At 44.5% G+C, this 16,232-nt stretch overlaps 1 protein-coding gene across 1 annotated transcript in view; it reads right to left on the reverse strand.

Moving 5' to 3' along the window:
* Positions 1–16,232, reverse strand: part of DHX58 (DExH-box helicase 58) — a 48,359-nt gene that overhangs the window by 8,014 nt on the left and 24,113 nt on the right. The window contains exons 8-10 of the mRNA XM_029573245.1: positions 14,340–14,596; positions 11,306–11,455; positions 5,946–6,107 (exon numbers count right to left, since the gene is read on the reverse strand). Coding sequence (XP_029429105.1) covers positions 5,946–6,107; positions 11,306–11,455; positions 14,340–14,596 — 569 coding nt within the window. The remainder of the gene's footprint in view (positions 1–5,945; positions 6,108–11,305; positions 11,456–14,339; positions 14,597–16,232) is intronic.

Genomic DNA, 16,232 nt, shown 5'->3' on the forward strand with positions numbered 1-16,232 from the left:
GAACGCGCAAAACAATTTGCTTGGATTTCAGCAAAGCTTTTTGATAAAGTCCTGATTAGGAGGCTCATAACTAAAATAAGAAGTTTGGGAGTGGGCGCCAAGGTGATGGAGTGGATTACAAACTGGTTGACTGACAGGAGACAGAGTGTAATGGTAAACGAAAACTTCTCTGAAGAGATAACAGTGTTAAGTGAAGTGCCCCAGTGATCAGTTTTGGGACTTGTTCTGCTCGATATCTTTGTAAGCAACATTGTGGAAGGGTTAGAAGATAGGGAAGCGCTCTACTGGTGTGAACCAAGATGGCCACTTAATCTGGAAACTGCTTTCCTTTATCTTTTGCAGCCAACACTTTACAGTGTATCTGCTACTATTTTGTATATTTCATGCAGTGATCTTGTGCGGTACCATTCCACATGGCATCTAAGAGAAAAACAACAGAATTGAAGCATTTCTTTTACAGCAAACATGCTTCAGGGTTAAACAATGACGCCGCCGACCAGGCCGCAAAAGCGATTAAGGATAGTAGTGGCAGAGACCTGGAGGTTTCACCCTCTTCTTTGCAACACGAAATAAAATCACCGGACTTTCTGTTCCGTGCTGAACTGTAGTTACACGATGTTAGGTTCCATATTAGGAGCTACCACCCAGGAAAAAGATCTAGGCATCATAGTGGATAATAACTTAAAATCATCGGCTCAGTGTGCTGCAGCAGTCAAAAAAGCAAATAGGATGTTAAGAATTATTAGGAAGGGAATGGTTAATAGAACAGAAAATGTCATAATGCCTCTGTATCGTTCCATGGTGAGACCGCACTTTGAATACTGTGTACAATTCTGGTCGCCGCATCTCAAAAAAGATATAGTTGCAATGGAGAAGGTACAGAGAAGGGCAACCAAAATGATAAAGGGGATGGAACAGCTCCCCTATGAGGAAAGGCTGAAGAGGTTAGGGCTGTTCAGCTTGGAGAAGAGACGGCTGAGGGGGGATATGATAGAGGTCTTTAAGATCATGAGAGGTCTTGAACGAGTAGATGTGACTCGGTTATTTACACTTTCGAATAATAGAAGGACTAGGGGGCATTCCATGAAGTTAGCAAGTAGCACATTTAAGACTAATCGGAGAAAATTCTTTTTCACGCAACGCACAATAAAGCTCTGGAATTTGTTGCCAGAGGATGTGGTTAGTGCAGTTAGTGCAGCTGGATTCAAAAAAGGTTTGGATAAGTTCTTGGAGGAGAAGTCCATTAATGGCTATTAATCAATTTTACCCAGGGAATAGCCACTGCTATTAATTGCATCAGTAGCATGGGTTCTTCTTAGTGTTTGGGTAATTGCCAGGTTCTTGTGGCCTGGTTTTGGCCTCTGTTGGAAACAGGATGCTGGGCTTGATGGACCCTTGGTCTGACCCAGCATGGTAATTTCTTATGTTCTTATGAGAGTGGTTTCTTGAGTTACGTGCAGACATGCGGCAGTGCAAAACAGATTTGACTGCCTCAATTAAGGAAGTAAGGGATGATTTGGCTGCAGTGGGGCATCGAGTGGACAAGCTAGATTCTCGCACCAAGAATCATTGAGAGGCAATTAATACTCTGAATGCTCAGCATACAATCATGACCAATAAGCTCTCTTTACTCACCGAAAAATTAGAGATCTTGGAAAACCATTCACGACGCAGCAACCTCTTGTATTAGAGGCATCCCTGAAGTGTTTAATGATTGCACTGATACGGCAAGGGCAATTTGTGCTCTTATTCTCAGTAGCAGAGACAGTGTGATGGAAGACCTTGCTACTATTGCTCTTAGTATCAAGATAGAACGGGCGCATAGGACTCTGGGCCCTAACCCCAATTTATCTCCACCTTCCTAAATTTAGTTTTCTCTCCCCACCCCCCCCAACACTGAAGAAAACAAAAATCCTCATTATTTACAATTACTGCCCTCTACCAATTCTACTCTCAAATATCACTCGCATTCACCTTTCAAACTAAAGGAAGCTCATACAGAAGATAAGATGACTACTAACAAAATCTCACCTCCAAACAAACAACCCACGCACTCTAATAACCATTCAGCACAAAAGCATACACCCTCTAAACCTCTCTACAAACTGAAACAACCAATAAACAACAAAAACACAAATATCCAATTCTCAAGCTATATGCTACTCATTCATACTTGTCAATACCCGTTCAATAATAAAAAAGATTCCTCTATTCAATGACCTACTCATCGACCACAAACCAGATTTCATCGCAATAATTGAAACCTGGCTCAAAAACACAGATTCCGTACTAATTAACCAACTATCCAACCAGGAATACAATACCTCCTCAATTCCCCCAAAAAAAAAACAAAAAAAGGAGGTGGCTTAATGCTTATCTCTAAAAAAACAAAACAAAAAAAAACAAAAACAAAAAACCTTCAACTGTCACTTCGTCCAAACACATCTCCACCATTTGAAATTGCTTTATTTGATTCGCCAAAACTAGAGATCTGCCTCGTTTACTGTCCTCCAGGAGCTCTCGAAAAAAACTGCTCCCCACTAATTGAATATATCATGAATAACATATCTCTCGACAAATCCATCATCATCCTTGGTGACTTCAACATACACTTCAACTTACCCACCCACTCAAAAACCTACCAAACTATCAATGCAATATCAACACTAAATCTAAAGCAAATAATCCAATCTCCAAATTATAAGGCAGGTCACACCATCAACCTCATCTTTATCAACACTGAAATCTGGCAATCAAATTCTACTCAAACCACAGAGATACCTTGGTCTGACCACCACCTAATCCAAGCTAACCTATATATCAACTTCAACCTTAAAGCACCCCAAATCACTCCAAACAAGATATCCTACCGTCCGCCATTCAACACTGAACTTCTACAAAAAACTCTTCAAGCCGAATTAATCAACATAAATCTATCAAACTCCGAGGATGCAACTGCATCATGGCTAAATATCACAAAAAAAGTAGCAGACAGCATCAATCCCCTTATTACAAAGACAAAACAACAACCCAAACACAATAACCAATGGTATAACAAACAAGCTTTCCCGGACTCCAGCTAACGTCCCTCAATTTCAAGGTCTATAACACAACCAGCTCATTTAATTGTTCGTTGTAAATATTTAAATTGCTTTTAACCTTTTCTTTTTCCTTCCGCTCCCAGTTTAAGCATCCCTGTTTTTTGTAACTGCTCTCTTCCGCACCACAGTTCCTGTTTGTGTTTTCTGTTTATGCACCATCGTTTTATTGTAAACCAGCATGATGGGATTTTATCTTGAATGCCGGTATATAAAAACCTTAAATAAATAAAAAGTAAATAAATAATGAAAACATCAGAACTGCCAAATGCATACTCAGGAAAAAAGAAAGAGAATGGAGAAACAACAAAAACACAACCACACTAAATAATTATCGGAACAACTTAGCACAATATAAAAATATCAACAATACAAAAAAGGAATTCTTCTCCAACAAAATCTCCAAATTTCATCATAACCCCAGAATGTTATTCACAATAGTTCAGAAACTTACTAAAACCACTCAAGATTCTACATGTACCAAACATGGAAGCGATGACTCTGCTGACTTCTTCAATAACAAAATATCTCATCTAATCCAATCCAACATAACAAACAACAACCAAAACATCAAACTGAACACTAAGATGAGGTTATCTTGGTCAAACTTTGATACCGCCTCCACTCTCGAAATTCAATCTATTATAAATAAAATGAACCCCGCCAGCCATCCAATAGACAACATCCCGATAATAACCCTCAAAACAATTGAACCCACCATATCTAAATCTATCCCCAGAACTGCTAGTTTACTTAAGGATCCAGTAGATACATACTCACCATAGAAGGCCTCCTAACTTCCACTTTTATGAACAGGAACATCTGCCCCTCTTCAATCCTCTGGAACTATTCCTGACTCTAAAGCAGCATTGAAAAGGTCACTCAGAGAAGCTGCCAGGACTTCTCTAAGTTCCCTCTAGTCCCTTGGATGTATCCCATCCAGCTCAATGGACCTTGGTCTGACCCAACATGGCATTTCTTCTCAGTCTGAAACTCATGACTTGCAATAATTCCATCATATTTTTTTGTGTACAACGCTTGATATTTTCTTCCCTTTCTGTATTTGATTTGGTCTCAAAAACTGCCCCTGAGCTTATGCTATTTAGGGAACTGAAACCAGATAAGCAATCAAAATTCAACCCTTAAAATGGGAGCCTTGAGATGTTTGGCCTGCTACCTGCTCCTGCAGCTGCAAGGTTAACAAGTTAAATCTGTTTTAAGGTTGACCCCGGGGCAGGTTTAAGAAGTTAAGGGGGCTTTCTGCTATGACCTAATCTCAGCAGAGAGGAGGAACCACCTGACTTCAGGAGCCAATGGAGAACTGAGAAGCCAGGCTGGTGCTGGAGACTGCTGAGCTAGCCAGAGGAGGGGGGAAAAAACGACAAGAGATCTGGGTTTCTGAATTGCCTGGGCTTTTGGAGGAGACCTGAGCAGAGAAAGAGAAACAGGTAAGAGCTGTTCAAGTGGTTGGAGAATGACATCAGACCAGAGCGCGCCTTGTGCACAGCGTGGAGACCCCCAGGGACAAGCCGTAACCAGGAGCCTGATCTCATAGGGACTGAGGTAAGTAATCAAGGGTACAGTAGGAGAGAGGAAGGAAGGGGGGGAGGGGTCCATTATCCCTCCTACTGGAGCTGGGAATTACAGAGGCCCATAGGAAAACCGGACTCTGCAAACAGAAGGGAAACCATACCATCCAGCTTGTACAAACAATACCGGCCAGGGACTAACACACAGAGGGGCAGATTTTAAAACTTGCGTGCGGGCGCAGATTTGTTCGTGCAACCCGGCGCGAACAAATCTACGCCCGATTTTGTAACATGCGCGCGCTGCCACGCGCATGTTACAAAATCCAGGGTCGGCGTGCGCAAGGGTGTGCACAATTGTGCAACTTGCGCGCGCCGAGCCGTGCAGCCTGCCTCCGTTTCCTTCCAGCCCCCCCCGCACCTTCCCCTCCCCCTAGCCCTACCTAGAACCCCCCCTTACCTTTGTTGAAGAAGTTACGCGCGCTGGCCGACGGCCGGCCCACGATCCCAGGCACAGCAGCAAATGGTCTCTGTGCCTGGAGGCTCAGGCCCCGCCCCACCCACGCCCCGCCCCTTTTTGCAAGCCCCTGGACATACGCGCGTCCCGGGGCTTGTGCGCGCCGCCGAGCCTATGCAAGATAGGCTCGGCGCGCGCAGGGGGAGGCAGGGGTAGGTTTTTGGGGGTTGCGCGCGTATCCCTTTGAAAATCTACCCCAGTCTTTAGGAGTTCATCTACTTATTTTACCTGCAGCACTAAAGGCCACGGATGTTATTTTGCTCACTTTCTTTTGTGTGCACAGTCAGAGATTCAGGCTAAACTTCTGGGTACCCAACACCTGTTATTTAGGTACAACTGCTGCCCAGTTGCTCAACACATTTTTTGGAGTTACATGTTTAATGTTTAGGAGACTTAAATGTGCTGTAATTGCTTATATTTTGCATTCCAGTGTTTTGTCACATCTTTGCCAACTTCCCTGTTTTATTATCACTTTCTTTTTCTCTGCTAAATACCTGCTTTATTCAAGTTGGTTATCAGTAAAAAAAAAAAAAAAAAAAAAAAAAAAAAAAAAAGGTCTGCTGTGTGTGACGATGAGAGTTGCTTTCTGGGTTGTGGAGGGGGTAGGATCTATCCATCCAGAAAATCCCGGTGTGGTGCCCAGGACATGGTATTGGGGGGAGGGGGACACAGGTAACCGCCAGCACCAGAAATATTTTAGTTTTCTTTTCTCTTTTGAAATGACTGAGCTGTGCCCTTCTTTTCCCACCCACAATGCCTCTCAGTGCCTGTGATAGGATAAGTGTGCCTGTGGCATAGTGGTACCTTCTGCCGATACTCCTCCTCTGGCATCCTCTGCACCTCCTCAATGGCTTTCTTCATTAGCTCCTCCAGGGACTCGTTAATCTTCTCTCGCTGCACCTCTTTGCTGCCCAATTTAGCCAAGACAGAGTAAACACTGTTGTCAGCACGAGCTCGGCCCCTGGCCTGGATAAATGAGAGTTAATCAGAACAAGCCTGATCTTTCCAGGCGCAGTGTCATCCTGTGCTATATTTAGCTATTGTTCTTTGACTCTCTTACTTCACTGACATCCCTCACAGTACTAAGGTGCATCAGAACCTCATGAAGGGGGCAGAATTCCTGTTCCACAGTGAAGGATTAGGCAATGTCCTGCCCTTAGTCTCTGTTAGTGCTATTGCACCCCTCTTACCCCTTTCCTAGGAAGATCAGGCAGGACCTGGAGCAGGAGCTCAAGGTGCATCTCATGGCCAAGCCCTTGCGTGCGGCCTGCACAATGCATTAAAAGCTGCAAAGGTGGCAGCAGGCTGATGCCAACAACATCATTCTTAACCCTGTGAGGGCCATCAAGGCTGCAAAGCTATTTCCCTCAGTGGGCTGAGTAGCTGTATCATTTTGGGGGTCCAGATCTACCACAGCATTCTGTAAACCTCAAAACTTTACCAACCCCAGAGGTTTTCTGCCTTAGAATCCAGCCTGCTGGCATCTTGGCTATTAAAGAAAAAGTGGTTTGTACCTGCTAATTTTCATTGCTGTAGTAGCACAGATCAATCCAGACCCCTGGGTTTTGCTTCTCTGCCAGCAGGTGGAGACAGAGAAAGTTTCACTGACACTGTACATAAACCAGTGTGCCACCTGCAGTCCCTCAGTATTGACCTGATTCCAAGCAAAGATGACAGCAACAACCATAAATTTTTAATCAAACTTCTAAACAAACTCCCTCCCCTCCAACAAGCTGGAAGAAAGTGCCCAAAAAGACAATGGAAAACATGTTTCCCACTGACCGTTCTTTTGTCCGCCCACCACCACTGGGGCGGCCATGCCAGAGGGAGAAGACAGCTGGCTCACCAACCCCCGAGCCCTGACATCAATGGAGCACGGACACGTTGGCGGGAAACCGCGGGAGGGGGCAATCCCTCCCCCCACAGGTGAGGGAAAGAATACTCTGGCACCAGCTGGCCGCACCCACCCACCAATCGCCCCTTTGTTCACCCACCACTACCGGAGTGAATAAGGCCCCTGCGGCCACGCCAGCAGGCACGTGCATGAAGGAGCACAACAAAAAAGCTTGCCCCTTTGTGTGCCCCTTCCTGAGCACTGCTATACATTTACCACAATAACCTCTTCTATTAACTGAAACCATCCTAACAATGGAGCACAAACTTTATCGAACCCATACTTGGACAGGGCAAACACACAAAAAAGAACCAAAATAGAAACTCAGGGCAAATCTTCCCCACAATGATTAATAACTCTCCTACAATCTCATCCTGCCTAACGTTTACACTCCTACTATTGAATGTTCAATCACTGGCAAAAAAAAATAACACTGATAAATGATCTATTAGAAGATCTAAATTCAACTATCTTATGCATTTCTGAAACCTGGCTGAATGATAAAGATAATGTTCTTTTAGAAAAAGCAGTGTTATCACAATTGGAAAGTCACTTAGACAATGATATTCTATACCCAAACCAAATTCGGATTCAGAAAAAGATTGCCCAACAGGCACTTTACTCATATTTTAATGGACCTTGTGCTACAGGGATTTGAAAATGATTAATCTTATATCTTGGCACTAATAGATTTAAAGGCAGCATTCAACACGGTTGACCACACTCTGCTATGCTATCAGATGAAAAAATTTGGAATAGACAGAAGTGTCCTCAAATGGTTCTCCTCCTTCCTAGCTGATAGGACATTCCAAGTCAAACTGGGCAACCATGTATCTGACACATTCTCAGTTAATACAGGCACTCTACAAGGCTCTGCAGTCGCGGCCACACTCTTCAACATTTATATGCTTCCTCTATGTAAATTACTAGCAAAACAAGGAATCAACTTATACGCTGACGACCTAAAGTTCTACATTTCTATCGATAAATCATTTGAAAATACATCGACACTCAACATACATGAAGGCAATACAGCAAAAGCTATCTCAGCTTAAACTAACACTAAACACTAAGGGGGTCATTTTCAAAGGAGTTTCGCATGTAAATGTGACATACTATCGTAGCAATTTTCAAAAGCTATTTACTCGAGTAAAGTGCACTTACTTGAGTAAATCCTATGGACAATTCAATGGCATATATTGTAGCAATTTTGAAAAGCCCACTTACTTGAGTAAAGTGTATTTACTCGAGCAAAAACCAGTTTTGCTCGAGTAAATGCTTTTTAAAATCTACCCCTAGGGATGTGAATCGTTTTTTGATGATTTAAAAAAATCGTCAGATAATTTTTAAATCGTCAAAAATCGTTAGAGTCGCAATACAATAGAAATTCCCCCGATTTATCGTGAAAAATTGTAAATCGGGGGAGGGGGGAGGGCGGGAAAACCAGCACACCAAAACAACCCCTAAACCCACCCCGACCCTTTAAAACAAATCCCCCACCCTCCCGAACCCCCCCAAAATGTTTTAAATTACCTGGTGGTCCAGTGGGGGGGGGTCCCAGCGCGATCTCCCGCTCTCGGGCCATCGGCGCCATTTTGGCTGCCACTAATATAAATGGCGCCGATGGCCCGATAAAAAAAACCCCCACCCGACCCTTTAAAATTACCCCCTTAGCCTCCCCCACTCTCCCGAGCCCCCCCAAAACTTTTTACACATACCTGGTGGTCCAGGGGGGCCGCGGGCAGCGATCTCCCGTTCCCAGGCCATCAGCTGCGCTAAAAAAAATGGCGCCGATGGCCCTTTGCCCTTACCATGTGACAGGGCAAAGGTAACGCCGGTGCCATTTTGAATATTGGCAATACGGCCCAAGTGCAGGAGATCGCTCCCAGACCCCCGCTGGACTCCCAGGGACTTTTGGCCAGCTTGGGGGGGCCTCCTGACCCCCACAAGACTTGCCAAAAGTCCAGCGGGGGTCCGGGAGCGACCTCCTGCACTCGGGCCGTATTGCCAGTATTCAAAATGGCGCTGGCGCTACCTTTGCCCTCACAATGTCACAATGTTTACAGAAAGTAAAGTGTGCAGCCAAGCCGCACATTTTACTCTCAGAAATTAACTCCTGCCAAAGGCAGGAGTTAATTTCGGCCAGCACCAGGAAAGTGTACAGAAAAGCAGAAAAAACTGCTTTTCTGTACACTTTTTCTGTACCCAGAAATAAAAAAAAATAAAAAATCTGCCCACGGGTTAGAAAATGGATGCTCAGTTTTGCCTGTGTCTGCGTCCCGAGCCCGTGGCTGTCAGCGGGTTCAACAACCGACGCCGGTAAAATTAAGCGTCGGCTGTAAAACCCGCTGACAGCCGCCATTTCCGCCAATAAGGAGGCGCTAGGGACTCGCTAGTGTCCCTAGCGCCTTCTTATTAGCGTGGGCCCTCATTTGCAAACTGAATTGTGCGCCCAGGAGAGTGGCCTGGGTGCGCGTTGGGAGAGCGCGCGCTCGCCTCAGAGCGCCGGCTCTCCCGTGCAGTTTACTGAATCGGCCTGTAAGTTAGGCTGCTGAGGTTGATAACTGACACTAGCCACCTTTCTCTCCCTACCCCACCTAGAAATCAAGGGGATAAATTTAACCTGCCCTCTGTAACGCCTCTGCTTAGTTTGTATAAAAGTATAAGTGAAACCAGGATATGCGTGTAGTACGTTTATGCAAACTGAGCCCTCAGTGATTTTGTAACTGCCATAATGGTATCCCCCTGGAGTTTTTGTCCTCCTCTAGCGTTCCTAGATCCCTTTGTCTTCACATCTGTTCTGTGTACAAATCGGCAGCTGCCCCAGTGCTGCTTTTCACCACAGTTTGGTTTATCGCTTTTACTTCAAGCTTCGTTTTTACTTTCAGCCCTGTACTGTGCTCAGGGGCTTAGGAAGAGAGGTTAAGTTCCCCCTGCACAGGGAAATTGTAGAAAATGGATAGCTATTAATTAATGGCTGCGTCATCTTTTCTTTCTACCAGGGAAGGCCCCGAAGCCCAATCTTGGGCTGACAATGTCAGTTTTTTCTCAGGGCCAGCGCCAAGCTGCAAAGGCCGGTGGGATCTGTCTTCCTCAGCAGCTGTCCCGCAGGCCCTCCCCCGCTGCACCACCTAGCTCCTCCACAGCCTTTCCCAGTATACACGGAAAGGGACATTTTAAAAGCCATTTCCATGAGTAAAATAGTGCTTTACCCTTGGAAATGTGTTTGGTTTTTTTGTGCCCCAGGCGTAAAAATGTACACACTTAAGGTCTGTACGCATGCACATTTACCAGCGGTACACGCGTGCACATTTACCAGCAGTGTGCAGAGGCATTCTTATGGGGGGTGGGGTTTGGAATGATGCTCAGACTTTTGCATTTTCAAAAGTCTGCGCAGAATTTTTCTCCAGAAAAGCTACACACACACACACACACACACACAAACAGGTGTAAATGTGCACAGACCGTTTTCCTGGGATTTATCTTCAAAGGGAAAGCAGTTTTATGATTATTATTTTCAGCAGGGCTAACAAAGCGGTGCCTGTCACTACAATCCATTCAGGCAGGTACTTTCCCTTTGAAAATCAGTGTAGTCTGCACGTGAAAAGTGTCTGCAGACTTTACACCAAGGGGAAGCACTCACCAAATTACCGCCTAAGGTTTCTAGCCCATGGATTCTGCACTCATTTCGAGTATGCATACATTTTCCCTTTGAAAATTCTCAGGAAACTACCCCCACACACTTAAACCTGCTAATTTGTATGTGTAGTTTCTCTCCCCTCCCCCCCAAAAAAGAAAACAAAACATGCATTCTTTAGGATATTCCAAAGTCAATAAATGCAAGCCCACCTCATCCCACTGCGGATGATGGTATGCATGTAGCGTCTCTTCCTGTGTAAGTTTATCCACACACAGGCAGGGCTAATTCCTAAAAGCCCACATCCATGGGTAAAGCACTGTTTTATCCTCAGAAATGGCTTTCAAAATTAACCCCCCCCCCCTCGGGAGCTAAGCGGGAGAGTCAGGTGGAGCTCTGCTAGGAGGCGGCAGCAGCAGAGGCTGTCAGGTGCCAGCAGTGGGATTGAGAGGAAGAGGATGGAGACATCATCTGCATTGGTATTACCCAGGAGCTGGCGGGAGTGTGGGGGTGCCAAGGGCAGCTGGAAACCTTCCACTGGCTATATTCCATCATTTCGCTCTACCATCGATCCCTGACAATTTGCATCAATATTTACTGGCATCAAGGAATTTTAAAGGTCAAAAGCCGCACCTGAACCATAGCAATCTCATTGGTCATCAGTCCATAGCGCACGACGATGTTGCATTCTGGGATATCCAGCCCCTCCTCTGCCACGCTGGTGGAGATCAGGAGGTTGAGTGCCCCCTTGCGGAACTTCTGAATCACGTCCTGCTGGTTGTTCTAACGGAGAGCAGAGCGAAAAGCGGAGTCTTCATTACAAACAGCTGGGCAGAGCTCTCGGAGACTATCCACCCCCCCCCCCCCACATCATTACAAGCTTTAAGCTGCAGTGACCTTGTTTGGCCTGGACTGGAGCTCTGACCCCCCCCCCCCCCATAAGGTCCTTCTTACTGTACAAATCAGGACCCTGCAGCACATGTGCACACAGTAGGAAGAATAGGGAAGCAATGAAAAGCAGTGTCAGAGAATTAAAGCAAAATGTGCATCTACATTAACTGGAAGCAGTAGGTCTAACTTTTCCTATGCAGACAGACATATTGACTAAAGTCCCATGGGGGGGGAAACTGGAGGCAGAGCAGGCGGGTACTTTGTGCGCTTATAAAGCGAAAGTACCCAGGTAGTTTTGTCTTTGAATCTTTGAGGCACTGAAGCACCCACATAGTTTAGGTGTGAGATCAACCTTACAAGGGAGAAATGACACAAACGTGCACATTTGTACCTACACAGAGGTGGGGGAACAAATGTCAGAATTTGTCTTTACACAATTAAGCACATTTACCAGTGCAAAAACATCTGAAAACAGCCCACTGAATAATAAAAGCAGGAACTGGCAGGCGGGTGGGTGGGTGGGATTCTAACTGGGAACCAGCTCTTCTGAAAAGGCTTAACTTTGTAGGTTACTGCAGGTAAGTAAGCTGCAGAGAGAAGAACAAGCTTTGGAACAGGAAAATTAGCAGGGAGTTAGCTTGCCATTGCAAAACAAGGCAATTCCCTTAAACAAAAACTGAAAGAATATTAGCAAAAGCAATTCTAAAACCTAGAAAATGTCACTTTTCAACATAGAGGGCCCAATTTTTAAAGTTATCCGGCTGGATTACAAGGCATATTCAGCGGCCCAGCTATATTGCTAATATCTCCATACAAGTCGCTACTTAGCTGAATGTTATATCTGGCTACATTAAACAAGCTCTTTGGCAGGTATAACTTATCCAGAGAAGAGCAAATATCTCTACTTATCCAGTTAAGTTAACCAGATAAGTTGTGCTGCCCTGATCTGCTCACAGCCTGCCCACATTTTATCTGGTTATTCAGATAGCTGGATGTGCCTTTTCTGGCCATCTAGGGTCCGCTGAACATAACCGTATATTCAGCAGCTGCTAGAGAGGTCCTACTGATCTGGCTACCTAGCACTAAATGGGCTTTCAGTATTGGGCCCAGGGAGGAAAACTTTTAAACATGCACGCCCATATACGCGTATATATGGATGCGAGAAAATCAACTTCTGTATTTTATAACTTGCGCGTATATGATATATGGCAGATCAAAAAGGTGTGTGGCACAATAAGTATATAACTGTTCAATACATATAGCCACAGCTTTATTTATGTTGGAACCAACAAGAAAAACACTTGAATTACAGTATACACTTGTTATTCAGGACGATCCAGATAAATGTTACAATGCCACTTATTCAGCTAAGTCAGAGAGCTGGATAAATAGCACTTTTTGGCCTTGTCCAGTTCTTTGACTCAGCTGAATAAGTAGTGTTTTAAGATTTATCTGGATAAATTGTGACTTTGCTGTTACTTAGCTGAATATATCTGAATTTGTCCAGATAAAGGCCACTTTCAAGATTCAGCCAGATAAATTAGCATTTTTCTGGGTAAGCAGCACGCATCTGCTATACTTGCATGTTTCCACCTCTAATTTTAAACAATATACGCATGGAAGTTTTACCTGCGTAATGTGCTTGCATTTTTTCCATGTTAGGTAGGGAGACTTTCTAACATGTGCAGGGCAATGAAATTCCCAGTTTTACCAATTAGTCTACCAGTTTGCCCAGTCCATCTGCAGCTCATGCAGACCCTCCTGCCTCTTCAGCCTGAAGTCCCCCCATTTCACCCACACAGTAATCCACTTTTAAGTCATTTACTATCACTTACTCCAAATCTAGAGCAGGCATAAAGATACACGAGGAAGCTGCCAAATTTACATTTGTGAATTGCTTATAAAATAGCCATTTACTCGTATAAATGCTGGCACTGCCCCGGAATGCCCCTTCTTTACCTATGCAAATGTACTCGTGTATCCTTCCTTGCACGTGCATGTTGAGGTTTATAGAAGAGCGCACCCTTGTATGCACTGGTTTTTTACTTCTGCAGCTCTTGGAAAATTTGCTTGTTATCGTTGCAGCTGGCGAATCCGTGCTTGCAAAGCAGCTAAATACAGAGAGGTCCATCTTCAGCTGCTGTGTGGGTAGTGGATAAACGTATCCAGCTTACAGCCCATACATTCAGCAGTGCAGCTGCATATAGCCAGCTAACCTGAAGCTAGTCAGATCAGTTTGTCCAGCTAACTTTATGACAGGGCTACAGGAGGACTTATCCGGCTAACTCAGAGACCCCCAGTTATCCAGCTAGAATTTAGTCAGATAAGTGTCCAAATATTCGTTTAGCCGGATAACCTCTGACTTATCTGGCTACATTCTCTAATTATATAGCCACGTTGTAAAAGTATTTGGCTATAATTAGCTACTCTTGCCCAAAGCAATTTCCTCACTCTGGAATCTAGGACCCTAGATCTCTTTCAAAATTGTCCATATAATGAGTAGTTTAATGATATTACAAAAAAAATAATGACAACATTTTCTAGGTATACGTTTCCAAGAAACCTTTAACTAGGGTTGACAACTGGCTACAAGCCATAGAGTACAGGCTAGTATAGTCCTGCTTTTATCCTACTGCATGCCTGGACTTGTCATCCTGTTTTTCTTAAGGATACAAGTACATGCATGCAGTGCTCGGAGGAGCGGATTAGCCCATTTCTTATAACATGAAGCCACTGGTAACCATATTTAGAAATGGGGGGGGGGGGGCCCATGTACCTGAGTCATGTGCTTGGTTTGATTGCTGTATCCTGCTCCGGTCAGGACGGCGGCTTTAATGCCGATAGCTTGCAGTATCTCATTGCTCTCAACCCATTTCTGCAGCGAGTGGGCGCACTGCCGAGTCTTTGTAAAAACAATCCCTCGGGATTCAGCGGATGTTTCAAACTGCTCTTGAAGGATTTCCTCCAGCTTGCTCAGCTTGGGGTTCTCGTGCTTCACATTGGTGGCACTCAGTAGAAGAGGCTCTTTGTTTTCTGAGACAGAACAGACAGCGTGTTAAAGAGACTTACGCCAAACCCGACTGACAACACCAGCGGTGCCCACAGCTGAGGCCCTACATTTCTTTTTGATGTTTGATGATATGAAAAAGGACAAAGCATACATTTTCCTTAGCAGCCTGTCAACAGTGGATTCAAGTCACCTTCAGGCGTTTGGGCTTCACTAGATGAATACTGACAAGAGAGTCAATTTTTCCTGAATATCTAGGGATGTGCTTGGCTGATATCTGAAGGGTTTTGAAATGCTCAAAAAGTTACTCGGAAGGGCCTGAATAAAGCTATTTGGAGCATGTGGGAGGCACAGCCCACCTACACTCTTCAGGGGCAGTACTGAAATAAGCTGCCTAGCTCCATACTAACACACAGACTGTGACAATTTTCAAAAAGAAACTGTCTGTGTTTCTCTCTGAGAATAAAGCAGCGAAACGGAGGTGTGCTAGAAGTGTCTGCTAACTTTGCCCTTGTTATTTACGCAGGCAATGATGGAGAGCAAAACATGTGCATTACAGGAATGAAATGGATCCCTGCTGCTTTCCCCCTAAGAACTCCCACAGAAGCATCACTTTTTTCCAGTGGCTCAAAGTGCACAGGCTACGTATACTTTTAGCCACTTTTGAAGAGGCAATCTGTACTCCAGGTTCTTCTCTGCCTATACCACCACCCCCGGGGGGTTATTCATCCAACTCAATACACATCTTTTATTCATCTCCCCAGGGTTTATACGCTTAATATATTTATTCCAGCTCAGAGCAAGGGTAAGTCCATGCAGCTCCCATGATTTCCAATGGGAAGAATAATGTATTTTTTATTTTCTTTTTCTCCCATGGAAATTTATGGGAGTTAGACCGAGTCACCCTTTTTCCGTTTACTCTTCTACCCGCTTGCCTTTTATATTTATCCTGAACAGCATTTTATCTTATTCACCATCTTCCCAAATAGTTATTCACCATGGACTGCATTCCCTTTTGGCCTCACATTGGGTGAATGAAGCTCAATGTCCTTTGATTAGAAAACTAATCAACTTCAATCCATATTAGTTCATTTTCAGTGGTTGGAAGCCAAACTGATTCCATGAACACAAACTTTAAAGACTTTTAATTCCATTACTTCAGCAGATTTTCTTATGGAAATCAGAACCACAAGTGCATGCATGTCGAAGGGGTGAAAGTGCAGATCAACCTGTCTTCAAAAAAATGGAACCAGTTGGCCGCCCTAATGAAAAACACAGAAGTGAGTGCATAAGAGGCATCGGATAATTATCTTCTGCTGGATGCCGACACATCAAAGGGGCCTGCTGCTAGTAGTGCTCCTTTACAACCCCTCCACTTAGAGCAAATCTTGCTGACAATCAATTGCAGTAATCAGAGTCAAACACGACCAGTAATAAATGTACAAAAAAAGGGGAGGCACATCAAACCACACTGGAGAGACCACCTCCAAGGCCAGTCTCCATGTGTGGATGTTGGAACTTGCATCATTCTGTGACCTGGAGGGCCTGAGCCTTTACAGAACCCAAAAGGCACCAAAGCTTAAGTACTTTTGGTGTTCGCTGAAACACGGGCCGGTGTTAGGGGTGTAACATTGAGATGGTCGCTTTCAAACCGGCGGGCGG

The sequence above is a fragment of the Rhinatrema bivittatum genome, chromosome 12 (genome assembly GCF_901001135.1).
Source record: "Rhinatrema bivittatum chromosome 12, aRhiBiv1.1, whole genome shotgun sequence".
NCBI classification, from domain to species: Eukaryota; Metazoa; Chordata; class Amphibia; order Gymnophiona; family Rhinatrematidae; genus Rhinatrema; species Rhinatrema bivittatum.